This window comes from Lepus europaeus, chromosome 2, assembly GCF_033115175.1.
Source record: "Lepus europaeus isolate LE1 chromosome 2, mLepTim1.pri, whole genome shotgun sequence".
Classification (NCBI taxonomy): domain Eukaryota; kingdom Metazoa; phylum Chordata; class Mammalia; order Lagomorpha; family Leporidae; genus Lepus; species Lepus europaeus.
Window position 1 is genome coordinate 56009233 of NC_084828.1, and position 19230 is coordinate 56028462.

The 19230-nt window shown below is 35.9% G+C and overlaps 1 protein-coding gene across 7 annotated transcripts in view; it reads right to left on the reverse strand.

Annotated features, from left to right (window-relative positions):
* Positions 1-3747: 3747 nt before the first annotated feature.
* SENP7 (SUMO specific peptidase 7) overlaps positions 3748-19230 on the reverse strand; it is a 206426-nt gene continuing 190943 nt past the window's right edge. For all 7 annotated transcript variants that reach the window (XM_062207205.1, XM_062207250.1, XM_062207242.1 and 4 more), the window contains 8 exons: positions 17725-17847; positions 14608-14700; positions 13349-13473; positions 11716-11768; positions 10384-10427; positions 10216-10284; positions 9440-9590; positions 3748-5574 (listed from right to left, as the gene is read on the reverse strand). In XM_062207205.1, coding sequence (XP_062063189.1) covers positions 5437-5574; positions 9440-9590; positions 10216-10284; positions 10384-10427; positions 11716-11768; positions 13349-13473; positions 14608-14700; positions 17725-17847 — 796 coding nt within the window. In that variant the 3' untranslated portion in view covers positions 3748-5436. The remainder of the gene's footprint in view (positions 5575-9439; positions 9591-10215; positions 10285-10383; positions 10428-11715; positions 11769-13348; positions 13474-14607; positions 14701-17724; positions 17848-19230) is intronic.

Genomic DNA, 19230 nt, shown 5'->3' on the forward strand with positions numbered 1-19230 from the left:
GAGAAGGAATTAAAAATTTTTTTAGCTAAGCAAATTTTAGTCTTAAGAAAAGAGCTTCAGGATGACAATTCAGAACAAGGGAGAACTTTTAGGTAACAAGTATTGCTTGGAAATTAATACTTTTGGTGGCCTACTCCAAAAGGTGAAAAATCTTTTGAAGATCACAGTAATCTAGAAACATTTCCATGCTTATTTTGAGAAAATGCAGACTCAAATCCTGATTTTACCATGCAGTACTTGATTCCCTAAATCACCTATGCTCTCTGAGCTGGTATATTCAATGAAGAAATAAGTTGTGACAATCTATCTATGTAATAGAGTTGTCAATAAATATTAAGAAATATAAACATTCTTTATAAACTAACGTATCATGTACTAGTCATTTGTGTCAAAAGCATTCATAAAGTTTACAGAGTTAAAACTTTAGAATTTTCTTTTGTCCATGCTCTAGGCTGAAAATATATATATAACCCTAACAAGTAGAGAATTTACTCTAAAATCTTCAAAACCATTTATTATATTCCATAAAATATGGTTTATAAAATTTCAGAAACATGAACTTGGTTCATCCTCCAATGGCCGCCGCGGCCAGAGCGCTGCGGCTGGCGCACCGCGCTGATCCAAAGGCAGGAGCCAGGTGCTTCTCCTGGTCTCCCATGGGGTGCAGGGCCCAAGGACTTGGGCCATCCTCCACTGCACTCCCAGGCCATAGCAGAGAGCTGGCCTGGAAGAGGGGCAACCAGGACAGAATCCGGTGCCCCAACCGGGACTAGAACCCAGTGTGCCGGCACCGCTAGGCGGAGGATTAGCCTGTTGAGCCACGGCGCCGGCCACAGAAACATGAACTTTAAAAAAAAAAAAACTCAGCAGGGGAGCAGGTGAGCACAGTGGTTAAGATGCTGCGTGGGATGCTGGCATCCCATATTTGAGTGCCTGAGTTCAACACCCAGCTCCACTTCTGATTGCAGTTTCTTGTTACTGCATACTCTGGGAGGCACCAAATGATGGCTCCTGTCATCCTGGAGACCCAGATTGAGTTTAGGCTCCTGGCTTCAGTCTATTTTTGCAGGTATTTGGGGAGAGAAACAGCGATGGATGATCTTTATCTCTGCTCCTACCCCATTCCGCCTTTCAACTAAACTTTTAAAAATGCAAATAAAAAGTATACAACTCAATTATAAGAAAAACAAGCTCATCTGGTTTGTTTCTACATATGCTCATCATTTTATAAATCCATTTTAACTTTTTATTTGGTAATTATAATGGTTAACTACAGGATCCTTAAAAAACTGAACCAATGATAAAAAGCAGTAGGTGTTGACTGCCATATTTGTGCCATGGAAACATAAAGCAAAATTAACTCCATCTAGAAAAAGTAAGGAGGTCTATTGGAAAATAGAACATTATAGATGGGTCTTGAATGGCCCAGAAGGTATTTCTGTGGGCAGAGGTAGAGGTGTTTAGTGGGAAGAATTAACAGACAAGAAATTCCTGATCATCATCAACAAAGTAGAAAAGTACACTGTTTATACAAACATTTCCTAGAGCAGGATAGGCACGTAGAATAAATAGATTGGGATTGAAGACTAAAGATGTAAACTGAGATAAATTATAGAATATCTTAAAAATTTTACCAAGCATTTTAGATTTTTTACCTATAGAAGAAACAGATTATTTCTCTGCTGTTTAATTACTCAGAAAAAAATATTCCAGTGCTATGGCGCAGTGGTTTAAAGCACCAGCCTGTAGCACTGGCATCCCATATGGCCGCCAGTTCGAGTCCCGGCTGCTCCACTTCTGATCCAGCTCCTTGCTAATGTGCCTGGGAAAGCGGTGGAAGATAGCCCAAGTACTTGGGCCCCTGCATACACATAGGAGACCCGGAAGAGGCTCCTGGCTCTCAGCTTTAGATCAGCTCACCTCCTGCCGTTGCAGCCATTTGGGGAGTGAACCAGCTAATGGAAGATCTCTCTCTCTCTCTCTCTGTCTCTGTCTCTGTCTCTGTCTCTACCTCTCTCTGTAGTTATCTTTCAAACAAATAAATCTTTTAAAAATATATTCCTTGAGATTTATGAATGGAGATTAATTTTAGGAAATACTTCAGAATCTCACATAATGGTCTTGAACTCTGTCAAATTTAAGAAACATCCCCAAATCATAAGTATATGAGAAAAGAAACATAAAACTCTGTACTTTAGGTAACAAGTACCAGATTCCTTAATTCATTTCTAATTCCAAATTAGTTGAGGATCATTTAATTCAAGAAAAATACAGGTAATGCAAAATTTCTCCAGTTTTTGAAGAGCTTACAATCCAAGAGGGAAAACTGCATAAAAACAATATATACATACCAGTGATTAGATAAGTTTATATAAACCTATGGGGGAGCAGGAGAGGGAATGGATTATTGTGCTTCAGCAGGTGTGGGGGAATCTACACATGAGTTGGAATTCACAAGTGAAAAAGGCATCCTTGGAAGAGAGAACAACGTGTGCCAAGTTCTGCAGGTGTAGGGGTAAAATGTAACAATGCAACATTCACACTCACAGGACAACTGTCTGAAACCTGGCTCCAGGTTTATTTTGTGGAAGAATACAGAAAAGTAAACAGTGTTATCACAGTCATTCCAAATACATCTTTATCTGGAGTCTTGAATGATTTCTCCAGCACCCACAAGACTCAGTTGAAACAGAAGAGACTACCTGACTAAATGCAGAAGAAGCAAGCTCCATACACACAGAAATATGTCTTTTAACTGCCTGTGAGCAAAATTTCCACAAGGTCAAGTTCAGTTACAGGATACTACAGACAGAAGTACTTATTTGGAATGTCTAAAAATTAGAAGACATTGGAAGGATAAGGATAGAGGCTCTAAATTACAAGTCTAAATCTCTTCTTCCTCCTGATATAAAAAGATAAACTGATCTAAAGAGGCAATAAACTTCTTCTGAAACCTATATAAAGTGATTAGATACAACTTTTTTTTTTTCAGCCCAAGAATTGTGAGTTAAAAACAGTATCTTCTCTACAGATTCTTTCCTTGTCCACTAACAACCCTTTCAACATCTCTCTTCTTGGACATTCATACACACACACATACATACACACACACCTTCCAGGCTGAGCTCCCTACTGTTACCAAAGAAGTCCTTTGATTGTTCTTACCAGAGAATATTAAAAGACTCATATGCTCATAAATAACTCAGGAACAAAAGATACATGGTTCAGTGCATTGGCTGTAGCAAAATGGTTACTGATACTAACAAAATTTCCCTTGGGCAAGCACTGTAGTGTAGTGGGTCAGGCCACCACTTCAGATATCTACATCTCATATCAGAGAGCCTGAGATCTAGTCTTGCTTGTGTTTCCAACTGCTTCCTGCTAATGTACCAAGGAGGTAAGATGATGGCCCAAGTATTTGGGTTTCTGCCACTCATATGGAAGATCCACATAGAGTTCCCGGCTCCTGGCTTTGGCCTGTCTCAGCCCCAGGTTTTGTGAGCACTTGAGAAGTGAACCAGCAGATGGAAGATCTCTCTCTTTCCCTCTCTGTCACTCTGCCTTTTAGACAGAGATAGATAGATAGATAGATAGATCATTTTTTTAAAATAAATAGGTAAAAATAAACTAAAACATCACTTTGGGGATATGCAAAGGACATCATACAACTATGAATTTATTTCTAACAATGGCTGATATTTCATAAGAAAAAAATTGCACTTCAATTTTAATGAATTGGAAGTATGTTTAATATAAAATGTTGATATCGTCAAAGCATTATTTCCACATGAATTTAGGAAAATTAATTTTAAACAATCTTTAAAACATAATAAAGGACAGTGGGATCTTTGAAAAATATACAAACAAAAGAGTTAAGAAATCACAAGATGTCATATATACTTGCTTTCCCAAAATTAGATGTACAAAATAACAGTCACCTAAAAAAGCCTCCCCCCAACACATACATACTGGGAATGAAAACGCAATTATAATCATATGATATGAAATCTCTGAGAGACAAATATATCTGTAACAATATAAAGATGGTGACAAGCTTAACAAAAGCTAAGGACACTGAGGCTTAACTAAACCTCAATTCACATAATTCTGAAATAAACTATTCAGACTTTAGTGTTTTCTTAAATTGCTTTTGCTTACTCCCTTACATATAGTTACAAGGTAAATATAAGAAATGCTTAAAACAGAAGATTAAAGTAATATTCTTAAAAAATTTTTTCTTATTTGAGAAAATACAATATATTCATGTCTCCCTCAAAATATTCCTGATAACATCAGAAGGTTCTAAAGTGTTTAATCAAATATAACACCACTATCATCACATGAATTCAGTAGAACTGTTACCTGAATATTTAATAAAAAAATTAAGCTCCATAGGTTTAAGATCTATATGCGATCACAGGTCTTTAAAAACTACAATTTTAAAATATAAAAGTAATGAGAGCAATCTGTCTTTGCAGATGAATACTGGGCAAACTGAGCTATAAAATTATATATTTCATTCTAACAATTAATAAATAGAACTCTAGGTATATTTTTTGTTAAAGTTATGAGAACACCAATTTTATCTCATATGTTTTAGAAGCTGTATACATATATTCTGTGATAACTTAGGAGTGAATATTTATATAGCTATACTCCAAATAAACTTAAGTTGAGCTACATATATAATTTTTAAAAACCTATTTTGGACAGCTTAATTTTTTGTTCCAATTTTTACCCTGAAAAAATGAACTAAATTCTCAGAATCCCACATGTAACATCAAGAGAAATGGAAAGGAAAAATTAGAACAGTAATTACATTTAGCAATTGAGAGTAATAAGCTGCGCTTTGAAAGAGTGACTTCTTCATCATCTTCCTAACATTATGAATGTCTTTTTTTACACTATACAGAAGGGATGCCTTGAATGGCATTTTCTGAAACCTTGATACTAAATTCTCTTTTTAAAAAAATACACAGTATTCATACTGCATGCTTGAGCTGCAAAGAATAGAATTACAATATGATGTGACTTGTCAACAAATTTGACAAGCCCTGGGGTTGGCACCAGGGAGGACCTAACTCCCTTTAACACCCAGTCATGTGGAAGTACAGATCACATACTTTTATTATCTACAAAAACATTCCCACATTACATATGTCATATACTATTGCATAATCCAAGCATATATACCCAGAAAAATATCAAACATTTATGAAATTTCAATTTCTATCTAATATGTTTATCTATATTACCCCCATTCACACTCCATCTATGAATCCCAACAATTCTAATAATATATATTTTAAATAATGTTCAATGACTTATAAAACTACTGCAAGTTATTTTCTTCTCTGTGAGCTGGCTAACACAAATGCTGGTAAGCCGCTTTCCAGTAATCTTAGAGAACATATGTGTCATGTTTTCACAGATTAACTAGCTACTGCTGCCCTTCTGTTGCTGTAAATGAAGTTTCAAAATGAGTTCCCGAATATCTTCACGTTTGGTCTTTATTACATGACGAGGAAACCATTTCTCCAAATGAATAGGAAATTCAAAGTTAACAATAGGATCCTAATGAGAAAAAAGAACACAATCATTTTAACAGTATAATTCCAAATTTTCTTTCATTTTTACAGCAAATAAGAAATTGTTACATTTTTAAAAATGTTTTATTGATATAAACTTCACATATAATACAATTCACCTGAAGTATACAACTCAGTGATTTTTAGCATCCTCAAAGTTGTGTAATCATCACCATAATCAATGTTAAACAATTTTCATTAAATTGTACATCAAAATTTTGAACATCGAAATTAGTTACTATCTGTTTTGCTACAATGCATGATTAAGTGAATTAGCACAAACAGAATTGGTAGATAGAGAATGATGTAGCACAACTCAGAAGTCAGGTTAGTTGAACACAATTTTTCCAAGTATGTTACTACTTTAAAGTTATTAAAATAAAGAGAAAGCCCTCACAGCAAATAAAGCAACTCAAATTTTAAAAATGGAAAATCATGCAAAAGTGTGAATTAACAGATTCAAGAACTGCTACATTTCCCAATATGTTAAGCTTAACTACGAAATAACAAGTTGTAACTGTACAAACATTTCCTCGCCCCCTTGCCCTGTGTTTAAAAAAAAATAAAAAAGGCTATCTGTATATCATGCTTATAAATGTGATGAAATTATTAGAAACTAGATGTAACAACTTATATCTTGAAGAAGGAATTAAGAGTTTCCAGGTGTAAGCCTGAAAGGATGGTTGGAATGTGATTCTAGGAGCAAATTCCAATAGAGATTTACTGTCTTGTGTCTTTACCAGAATTAACATTTTTTCTGTAAGGGTTTATTTACAAAGCACCATAGGTTTCTATATGGTCTGCTCCAACACTATTTTGTTTTATGATTTATTTATCAGAAAGGCACAGTGACAGAGAAAGAGAAGAACAGAGAGAAAGAGATCTTCCAACTGCAAGTCATTCCCTAAAGGCTGCAACAGACAGGGCTGGGCCAGTCTAAAGCCAGGAGTCAGGCACTCCATCCAGATCTCCCATATGGATGGCAAGGGCCCAAGAACCTGGACCATCTTCTACTGTCTTCCCAGGCATATTAGCAGGAAGCTGTGGAACAGCCAGGACTCAAATTGGCACTCCAATATGGCACGCCATGTTGCAAGCTGCAGCTTAACCCACTGCACCACAATGCAGGCCCCCACAGACTATTCTTCTAATTTAAACTGTATTAGTGCACAAATTTGCAAAATACAAGATTTAGAGTTCTGAAGATTTCTTTAAGGAATCTTACATAGTGCTTCATCCTACATTAGAATTATAAATTATATATATTTAAGGCTATATGAAGTAAAACTATGTTAACAGATTCAGAATATGTTATGTAGGGGCCGGCGCTGTGGCATAGCAGGTAAGGCCACCGCCTGCAGTGCCAGCATCCCGTATGGGTACCAGTTTGAGTCCCGGCTACTCCACTTCCTATCCAGCTCTCTGCTGTAACTTGGGAAAGCAGTAAAGAATAGCCCAGGTCCTTGTGCCCCTGCACCCACGTGGGAGACTCAGAAGAAACTCCTGGCTCCTGGCTTCGGATTGGCACAGCTCCAGCCATTGCGGCCGATTGAGGAGTGAACCAGCAGATGGAAAACCTCCCCCCCCCCCAACCCCATAACTCTGACTTTCAAATAAATAAAATAAATCTTAAAAAAAAAAATACATTATGTTATGTGATATGTCAAATATACAAACACAAAATCAAATCTATCTGGGAAGGAGTATTAGAGGACCAGGAATGTCACACTAGGTTTTGTCCCACAAAGCCCCAGTGTGGAACCAAAAAGAGGGGGAAAAACACCTAACAAACAAAAAATATTTAAAGGCTTCCTTAATGTTTACTCTATTTTACTATATACATTCTTCCCTGATATAAAAAACATCAAAAAATTGTAACCTCATACTATAACCCTCATGCATTGGAAGAAGAGTGAGAGATGGCTTCCATCTTTAAGCATTCTCCAAGCAGGTAACCACTCAAAAACACCCTCCTCCTCCTCTCATGTTGATCTTCATAAATAACACTGGTAATGACGGAATTAATAAGCTGATTGCTCAAAAGCAAAAAGAATGATTCCTTGCCATTTAAAATCTCTTGTTTAACACTGCTACAGTTCCTATAGAGTCTGTGTGAGCTAGAAAATAACTATGTTTGTTATTCTACTTCAAACACAGTTTCCTAAGCTCCCTAAAAAATGGGTTATTCAATTTTAGAAAATTCTCTTTAAATGTTGTGTTTGTCCTATTTTCTTTTACTCTCCAATCCTACTGGAATTCTAATTACATTTGAATTTGACCTTTTGACTGTTACACAAATACCTCTTAAGCTTTGTTCTCTTCTTTACATTCTTTTTGCTCTCTGAGCTATAGTTGGATACCTTCTGTCGTGCTTTCTTTAAATTCACTAATCCTGGCTGGCGCCGTGGCTCACTAGGCTAATCCTCCGCCTTGCGGCGCCGGCACACTGAGTTCTAGTCCCGGTCGGGGCACCGATCCTGTCCCGGTTGCCCCTCTTCCAGGCCAGCTCTCTGCTGTGGCCAGGGAGTGCAGTGGAGGACGGCCCAAGTACTTGGGCCCTGCACCCCATGGGAGACCAGGATAAGCAACTGGCTCCTGCCATCGGATCAGCGCGGTGCGCCGGCCGCAGCACGCCAACCGTGGCGGCCATTGGAGGGTAAACCAACGGCAAAAGGAAGACCTTTCTCTCTGTCTCTCTCTCACTGTCTACTCTGCCTGTCAAAAAATTTTTAAAAATAAATAAATAAAATAAATAAATAAATAAATAAAATAAAATTCACTAATCCTGCCTTCTACTTTATCCAGTCCAATCAAGAAAATTCTTTATTTCAGACATATAATTATACATTTTGAGGGTTTTGTTTTGTTTTGTTTTTGTTTTTGACAGGCAGAGTGGACAGTGAGAGAGAGAGAGACAGGGAGAAAGGTCTTCCTTTACCGTTGGTTTACCCTCCAATGGCCGCCGTGGCCGGAGTGCTGCAGTTGGCGCATCGTGCTGATCCGAAGCCAGGAGCCAGGTGCTTCTCCTGGTTTCCCATGGGGTGCAGGGCCCAAGGACTTGGGCCATCCTCCACTGCACTCCCAGGCCACAGCAGAGAGCTGGCCTGGAAGAGGGGCAACCGGGACAGAATCCGGCGCCCTGACTGGGACTAGAACCTGGGGTGCCAGCGCTGCAGATGGAGGATTAGCCTATTGAGCCACAGCACTGCCCCATTTTCAGTTCTAAAATGTCCATTTCATTTTTTTATTGCACCCCTTTATCCATTTTGATCACCATTGGTTCATTTTCTTTAACTTATCAATCCAGTCATTCTAAAGGTTTTTTTATAAATATTTATTTATTTTTTTTTTTTGAAAGCGTTACACAGAGAGAGAAGGAGAGGCAAAGAGAGAGAGAGAGAGAGAGGTCTTCCATCTGCTGGTTCACACCCCAGTTGGCAGCAATGGCTGGAGCTGCACCAATCCAAAGCCAGGAACCAGGAGCTTCTCCTGGGTTTCCCACATAGGTGCAGGGGCCCAAGATTGGGCCATCCTCCACTGCTTTCCCAGGCCATAGCAGAGAGCTGAATCAGAAGTGGGGCAGCCGAGACTCAAACCAGCTACTATGTGGGATGCCAGCCCAACGGGCAGCAGCTTTACCCGCTACACCACAGTGCCAGTCCCCATTCTAAAGTTTGTATCTGCTAATTTCAGTATCTAAATCATGCGTGCTTCTACTTGTTTGCTGTTGTTGTTGTTGTTTCCTGTTTGAATTACCTGTAATATTTTCCTGCCCATTTACTGGCTCAATAACTTGTGATTGTATGTGGGTAATTGTGAATAGAAAACTTATTTATAATATCTTCACATACCTTGAAGAAGCTTTCCACATATTGCAGTAAATATACTCCACAATCACTACTGTTATCCTGTTTAGGAACTTTAGGGCATAGATCCACCATGTTTGTTTTGCTGAATTCACGGTGAGTTTTTCGCTTAACTTCCCACTCGACTTCTAAATACCTGAAATCAGCAATACACAGATTGACTCTAGTAGAAATTTCCTTATCAGTATGCAACACTTTCATAAAGGTGGAAAAATGTTTGCTGCCACATGTGTTGTTCTTAAGCCAAATTTCCAAAGATTGAACTTTAACAGTTCAAATTATATTTTGTGAACCCTCACAAGTTCTACCTTAAAGAAAACAACATGCTCTTCAAACTAAAAGTCAGCCTTTTTTTAACATCTCAAGTACATGAAATTATTACACTACAAAGTAAACTAACAATTGTGTTAAAAGTTTCATTGCATATACATATGCATGCATGTGCACTTAATATTATGAATGTAAAAGAGTTCTTATCTTTTTCTAAAGTTGTACTCAAATAGTCACAAACATTTGCAATGATGTTTTGTAAAATTCTGCTTTTCATTCAATTGTAATACAAATTCTCAATTTACTTTTGATATTGTCCTTTAGAAATATTAATTCTTAAATATTAACACATAATAGATAATGTGTATAGGTCTCATTTAAATGCATAATAAAATAATTCCTTGTGTAGTCTTTTCAGTAATTCTTAAGGTAGCTTCAAAATTATTGATATTTCAGATAATACACTAAATGGTAAAATTATCATTACTTACTCTCGTAAATTCTGAACTGTGTTTTGTATAGAAGCAGCTTTCAAGGAGTCAAGTATGAGAATACATGGCCTATGAAAATCAAAACAGAAATCAAGATACATATATTTGTATATAATGTATACCTAAATTTCTCAACAATGCTATATTATTATGATAGCATGTACCTACCTTTTACACATTTTCTTAGGTACTGATATATTCATCTTGGTACTCTGAAATAACATGAATTTTCAGAACTGAAATTAAAGCTAGTTTGGGTAAATTAATATTCAGTTATTTCTTAAGATGTTTCAAACAGCTTTGAAATTAAATTTCAATTTCAAATAAAAGTTCTTTTCATCCTCTAATGTGAATTAACTTATTTTTCAGAAATTTGCTGATTTATTTTCTAATGCTGGTAAAATAACTAAGACACTTTTATAGGTAGCCTCTAGTAATTTTGAAGCTTCACCTTGGCCTAAAAGCAATCTGGAACTTCAATTCAGAGTTGTCATCTTAAACAAAGATAAACACACTACTTTAATCTGCCTTTATATACATTGTCTAACTCAATTTATGATAATAGCAGAGTATTAGTCTATATTAAGAGAAAAAGAATTGGAGATTTCATTGTTTTTATGAATATTTGTTTCTGTTCACAATTTTGAGAAACCACAGATCAAACTTAACCATATTTCTATAATGTAAACTTTCTCAGTATCTTTACTATTCTAATATACATAGTAAGCTCCAAAAGAATAGTACAAAGAGTTTGCCCAACTGAATGACCTGAGAATATTTTTTAACATAAATTGCATACAGTAGTCAAAGGAACCCAATTTGAGAAGCCTGGCCCTAGAAGCAAGATGGCACTTCCCTACCCTGCCACTGGGACAGCAGAAAAAGAAGCTTCCTTCTTCCTGCCCACTCCACCCCAGTGACAGTAAAGACAAAGGCCTATGCCGGCAGGCTGCTACTGTCTCTACACACATCAAAGTCACCAGCTGCTAATCTTAATCAATTAGTATGCAGTATCTGGACTACACATACCAATTTGGAATCTCATATAAAGAAAAGATAATAGTAACTATTTTGGGCCAAACAATCATATGGCTTGACCTTGAGTTAATTTTCAATGATTTTTACTGACAATTTAAAATGAAAGAAGATAAAATGTGCTAGCTAAGGTTACTAATTATACTAAGTTCAAAAGTTACTGAAGTAATAAAGAATAAAAGTAAACCTGACACTAGAAATGGAAAATTAGCTAACCAAGAAGACATCAATTAAACTACTAAATAAATAAATATTGGAAACTAAAGCAAGCTAAATGGATACAAAAAGAGTAACTTTTCTTGTTCTCTTTCCCAGTCCCATAAAAGCATCAAGGAATTATAAATCAGCACAATTTAGTAATGGGCCACTAAGAGCCATCACTGCCCACCTGCCTATGCCCTTTTTTATAGCTAAATTATCATGCTCATGAGTTTTCCTTCCTTCAGATCTATAAAGAACACTTACTTGAGAATCCTCTGCACTCAGAGATAACAATGATGTAGAATGTTGATCATTATCTAGCAAGAAATGAGGAAGTGATTATGAGTCTTTATTGTAGATTCACTGCAGATTAGATTAGCTTAAATTATCATTTGTATTCACTGTAGTAATTAAAGATATAAAAATACTTGGGATATATTTAATTTTTTATGTGTGATGTTATGAATAAAATTCAATGGATAAAACTGATAATGTTTAGCTGTTATCAAATAACCACCCAGAATAAAAACCTGAAATGCAAGTTAGCTGGGCCAGTTTCCTATAAAAAGATTCAACCAAAGGTCATTAGTCAAAGCATATGATACTTTAATGCATAGTATAGTTAATTTTCCCAGTAATAGTTCTTCTAACTATGACCACAGAGTTTTATAAGTGTACTTGAGAAGCCAAAGAATTAGAAAAAAACTGAAATAATTAGTTGCTTTATCAATTTTTCTTTCTTCCCTCCAAGGTTTTGGCCAATAATAACTGTAATGGCTATTAATAATTCTGCTTGCTGCTTAGGCTTAGAGCTATAAGACACTTAATTTTGCTATTTTTTCCCTCAAAGAGAAATTATTTGTCTACTTAATTAAGATTCTGAATTATAACATAGAAGGATTAAAAGAGATCTCTGAATTATTAGCATCTACAATAAATTCATTCAAATACATTAAAACAGGGGAACAGATGTTTGACAGAGCAGCTAAGATGCCTCATGGGACACCCATAATCCACAGCAGAATGCCTGGATTCTAGTCCCAGCTCCACTTCCAATTCCAGATTCCTACTAATGCTCACCCTAGGAGGCAACAGGAGCTGACTCAAGTTTTTGGGTCCTTCCTACCGATATAGGAGACCTCAACAATCCATCTCCTTGCTTCAGCCTGACCTAACCTCAGCTTTTGTGGGCATTTGGAGAATGAAGTAACAAACGGGAGGAATTTGGGGTTGACACCGTGGCTCACTCGGTTAATTCTCCGCCTGCGGCACTGGCATCCCATGTGGGCGCCAGGTTCTAGTCCCAGTCACCCCTCTTCCAGTCCAGCTCTCTGCTGTGGCCCGGGAAGGAAGTGGAGGATAGCCCAAGTGCTTGGGCTCTGCACCTGCATGGGAGACCAGGAGGAAGCACCTGACTCCAGGCTTCGGATCAGCGTAGTTCCGGCCATAGCAGCCATTTTGGGGGTGAACCAACAGAAGGAAGACCTTTCTGTCTCTCTCTCTTACTGTCTAACTCTGTCAAATTAAAAAAAAAGGGGGGGGGGGGATTTGTCTGTTTCTCTGTCTCTCTGCCTTTCAAAGATAACAAATTAATTTTTTGAAAGGATATTTTCAAGCCATACTTCAAGATGTATCACTTGAATCCTTCGTCATGTTAGCAAAGCTGTCCCATAAAAAAGACTACAATAAAGCCTGGTATAGCAGTATAATTTAAGAATTACATTTAGTCTACCTAGAAGACTGGTTATCTATTATGAAAATTTTAGTTTTATTCTCCCTTCAAGTAAGTTGAATAATAATAAATAACTACACTACCTTTAACTTCATATTGAACTCTGTCACAATTTTACTATTGTATTCATTACTTAAAAAATACCATCAACATCAAGACTATCACCTATTGTTTTGTTGTCATGTTGGGACTGCTGAGCCTGGGACTGTGGGGATACAGCTTGGGGAAAATCTTCATACACAGCTTCTTCTAACCATGGAAAACAAATGACTGCAAGATACCAGTGAGACCTGTTGAGAAAGAACTACAATTTTTATAATATACAAAATCTACACAATGTAGAAAAATATGTCCTACAGCTACATCTGAGAAAGTGGTCATGAAAACTTCATATTAATTTTTAAAATGTCCACTGTAATATCTGATATACAGCACGTATTCTAAAACTATTTAAGAATCCATAGTTATCCAGGCATAAGTAACACAACTGAGGGTAAAATCTGAGTAATCAGTGTTTTCTATTGAGGATCTGCTTTAATAAAAAGACAGATTCAGGTCCGGCCCTGTGGCGCTACAGCCACTGGCATCTCCTATGGGTGCCAGTTCAAGTCCCAGCTGCTCCACTTCCAATCCAGCTCCGTGTTAATGTGCCTGGGAAAGCAGCACAGATGGCTCACATGGGAGACATGGAAGAGGCTCCTGGCTTTGGTTTGGCTCAGCTCCAGCCACTGCAGCCATTTTGGTGAGTGAACCAGCAGATGGAAGACCTCTCTTTCTCTCTGTCTCTACCTCTCTCACTGACTCTTTCAAATAAATAAAATAAAACTTTAAAAATAAAAAGAATCATTACCTTTTTTTGTATTAGGGCTTGAAGAATTTTTTCCCTTAAATAGTTAAAGATTCATCCTAAGTTTTTTTTTTTATTTTTTATTTAGAAGATATTTTATAGAATCAAAAAAAATCATCTAAGTCATTGAAGTCTTCTATAATTTGTCATTTTATTTTTTCAATCAATTTACAACAAAATCATTCTTAAATCAAAACTGAGTTGCTTTAACAACTCACTGTTTTAGCTACTTTTATGGGAAAAAGTGTTATATCTGGGACTAATGTACCTATGCTTTTTACCGATTATTAATCTAAAAATGCCACAAAATATTTCTGTGAACCCTCTACAATTTATTTTCAATGTCACATACTATAATTGTATGTATTTAGTGGGGTACACATATACAAATGTATATAATATATAATGATCAGATTAGGGTAACTTGCAATATCTATCCCCTCAAATATTTATTATTTTTTTTTTTGGAATGTCGAAAATCCTAACTTCTAATGTTCTGTAGCACATAAAGGTAACTAGAGTTGACAACAATTAATTGCATATTCCACTCTGTTTTTAAGTAATATAGAATACTCACGACTCATTAACAGGTACAAAGATGTAATCTTTATTAAAAATATTTATATGACGAGTCCATGTTCTTACTCTTTTATGTCTTCTCTGTGCCATTCTGGAAATATTAAAGATATATATTTGACAAAATAAAAATTTTTAACTTTAAGATAAGGACTTCAAGATTTTTTTTTTTATGTTATTGTTTGGTATATAGCCCCTGATCACTCTAACCACATTTGATTCAGAATATATTAGATATAGTTGGGGTAAGGGGACTAAAAGATGAGAGCTACAACATGATCTCATATTCTCAACTCCTAAATGTATAGAAAATCGTCAATGTGTCTAATAATTTTCTTCATGTTTAACAATATGCATTATTATCATCTTTTATTTTGAGTTCCTACTATGTTCCAAACACTAAAAAGGGCACCAGGCACAGGGCGGAAAATAAAACAGATGTGATCCCAAACCTTATCAAGCTTAGGATGAGAAATATATATAATACATTATAAGTAAAATGATTAGAAGTTCTCTTGAGGAACAAATTAAAAAGTACCAGGAAAAGAAATCTCTGACAGGAAATAGGAAAGAACTGAGTATATTTGAAAAATGAGGAGCCAGCACTATACAGTAGTAAGTTAAGCCTCCACTTGTGGTGCCAGCATCCCATATGGGCATCAGTTCATGTCCCAGTTGCTCTTCTTCTAATCCAGCATTCTGCTAATGCCTGGGAAGGCAGTGGAAGATGGCCTAAGTGCTTGGACCCCTACACACATGAGAGACCCAGAGAAAGCTTCTGGCACTTGGCTTTGGATCAGCCCGGCTCTGGCCATTGCGGCCATTTGGGTAGTGAACCAGTGAATGGAAGACCTCTCTCTGTGTCTCTTCCTTTCTCTGTGTATAATTCTGCCTCTCAAATAAATAAATAAAATATTTTAAAAAATGAAAGGAAGTAGGTTGAAGTATGATAAATTAGAGAAAACAATGCCGTGAGTTCAGAGAGCTATATAGAAGTGAGATTTTTGCAGGATCTCATAGACCATGGTAATAAACTTGTGCATCATTTAGTCTAAAGTTTCCTAATACTAGGAGTTTGAGCCTTTTGCATTGGATTTATTGAGAATTATTGTATCCCTTGCTGTTTTGCTTCTGGTTTATCTTTTACTGATTTCTAGGGATTCTTTGTGGGAATACTAATGCTTGGTTTGATATGTCAGACTGTGTAAATACTAGTACTAATACTGTGTAAATACTAATACTAATGGTCTGATGTGTGTATGATACCCATCTTACCCTACAATGGCCATTCATGTAACTTCATTTTTATTACTTGTATGTATTTAGTCAAGCATACAGCATCTAATTTTTTTTCTTTTTTAAAAACTAGCAATACAGAAAAATCTACCTATATTTTCCTTAGTTTGTAGGTAGGTAAACCAAATTCATAATCTTTATAGTGAATAATCTTAAAATAAAAAGTGAGATTAAGCACATGATACCAGCTGTCAACTTGCATATATAAGATAAAACAGGGCATCATAAATGTTAGATATCAATTTTATTTAATAAATCATCCCCTTCCATACAACCCTCTACAATAACTGATTATCAGGAATATTTTGAAATTGTAATTTTTTTATTCATTGTGGCAAGCCTTGTGTATCAGCAAAAGTTCCAAACCTCTCAAGGATACTCAAAATATCCATATGTGTGTGTTATCCATACACCTCATTTTATCTAAGACAGCCACACCATATTCTAGCTGCCCAGTGTAACCAATAAATACAGCCTCTTGTTAATCTCACAAGAATCCTTTTTAGATAAAAAATAATATAGTCAGAACTCTATACACAAAAAAAGAGCTGAACTTTGAAACTGGAAAACTATATCCAATTTCAGATAACTTATATAACTTCTTTAGCTACAGTTAATAAGGACAATAATTATTTCATAAGAATACTGTAGAATCATATAACTTTATATTTGCTACCTTGATTCCAAGCACTCAATAAATATTAATATTCTGCCTATCCTTATCCCCTTTCTCCAATGATACAACAAATTCAAGCAGTTTATTCATTTAATCATCTTTTCATTATTCCTTTTAACAGACTGAAAAACTCTCACAGCCATTTTTAAGGTAGTTTAGTGCAATGAAAACGATGTACTAAATGTGAAAAGATAAGAACTGAAGTACCATCCAGTTCTGCAACTCATTAGCTATTTATCCTTAGTCAAATTATTCCTTGTCTGAAAAACTAGGATATAACTTATATGCCTTATCTACCCAAAAGCATTGTTGAGACAGAAAAAAAAGTATATAAATATAGCATTAAATTTTAAAATGGTAAATAATTATTATACTTTTTCATGAGTCTACTCAAATACAATATTATTCAAGTTGTTAGACATGAAGACAGAGCATTCCAAGCTACAACAGCTATACAAGTTACTTTGGTTTAAAAAATAATAACTCCTTTCTTTTTACCTATCCTCCATAACTCTTAATATTAACCAAAAAGTAGTTGGCCAGAAATTGAAACAAATTATACAAATGTGATATTTTATGTAATTTATCAGTTTAATTAAATAGTATGTTGGTAAGGGTCCAGCCAGGAAAACAAAAACAATTCTGTATATTTACAACAGATAGAATATAACATAAGGAAATGGCTACCAAACTGACAGAGAAAGAGAAAAGTGGAAAAAGGAGACAGTGAGGCAACCAGAGATTAATAAATGAGAAACTGCTCAACCTCTACAGTATAGAGGAAAGAAGCAGTACCTCCAGATGAAAGCTGGAGCTCTAGCAGGTCAGCCCAAAAAGACATGGACCAACAGAGGAAATATAGCCACTGCCAAAATTACTGTCCAGGACAAAAACAGGAGGAAGAAACAGCCTGGCTTCTTTCTTCCTCGTCCTCTAACTTCCAAGTATCTTCAGGACATGCAACTGGAAACGCAGCTTCCCTGTCACAGGGAGCAGAACAGTGGAAGAGTGAGAATGGTTCTCACGGCAAACACACATGTGGTAAAGCACCCACTGTAGGAAACACTATTAAAAAGCCATTTCATGAGGAATATCAGAATAATACATTTTCTCTTAAAACTTAAGTATGCTAGAAGATTGACTTACGAAAGATTTGGATTATCTTCTGTTAAATTATTTTCCTTTCTCGTCAAGCATTTATAGAAAAAGCTACTAAAAATGTGACTTCGTTCAACAAGTTCATCTGATGCCTTCTCCAACATAAGATACCTATGAAATAGAAATTCCACAAAAGTAAATTATTTTTAGATCTTACCTGGACTTTCCTCAAGTATTTTTTTCGTTCTGGAAATTTTTGTTTTTATATCCAATTAAATTCAGTGCAATCCCACAGTTTCCTCTGATTCCATTGTTTCCATTTATATTTTTATTATTTTTTTAAATATAAACAGAACAGATTTCATGTATTTCATAGGTAGAGTTCTAAGAAAATAACCATATTTGCCTCCCTCCCATTTGCTCTTTAGTTACCTCAACTTCTATCAAAACCATTTAAAGCAGATTGCCCACTAACTCATTCAGTTAGTTAAATATTTATATCATGCCTCACATATAGCAAGCATTGCCCTACATAGAGCTTACAAACCAGAGGAGTGAAGGTAGAATGAAATATTTATCAAATAATCTCATGATTAAATGTAATACAGTAACACTCCTGCATAAATCTAGATAAATTTTAGTAACTGAAGTCTGACTACTCTTTAATTCTTTACTACATTTCTATACTAAAAGTCTTTAACGTAAGCTTGTAATTCAATCATTTGATGATTAAACCCTTAGAAGACTTTAAGATTCTTAATTGTCAACGTAGGTTTGAAAATGAACAGAGTTTGCAGATCAGTATACCGGAAAGGAAAAAAAGTTGTATACAGAAAGAACTCCAGATAGCTACAGAAAGTCACCCTCAAGTACTCAAGAGTATTTTTCATGGTATGTGTGTAAGAAAAGTACACAAGGCTGAGGAAAAATTACCCAAAAAGGCCAACATTTATGTAGACCAGGAATGGTGCCTATAATCTTGTAATTCACAAGGCATTTGGTAGAGTTTTCCAAAGAACTTTTCCTCTGTAACAAGGACTATTATTTGTTGGTCTTATCTAACAAATCTTAGAAACATGACATCTTTTAAGCATTAAAATTGTTCCTATACAATTTGTGTCCCAGAATGAAATTCAAGCATATTTATAGAAATACAAAGATGCCTAGTATCCAATAAAAACTTACCAGAAATGCAAAGAATAAGAAAAAAAAAATACTCAGGACTGGCACGTGGCTTAGTGGATAAGGCCACCACCTGCAATGCCAGCATCCCATATGGGTACCAGTTCATGTCTTAGCTATTCCTCTTCCAATACAGCTCCCTGTTAATAGCCTAGGAAAAGCAACAGAAGATGGCCCAGCTGCTTGGGGCCTTGCCATCCATGTGGGAAACTTGGAAGAAGCTCCTGGCCTCTGGCTTCAACCTGGCTCAGCCCTGGCCTTTGCAGCAAACTGGGGAGCTAACAAGCTGATGAAAGACTTCTCTATCTCTCTCCTTTTCTCTCTCTCTGTAACTCTTCCTCTCAAATAAATAAAACAATCTTTTAAAAAATA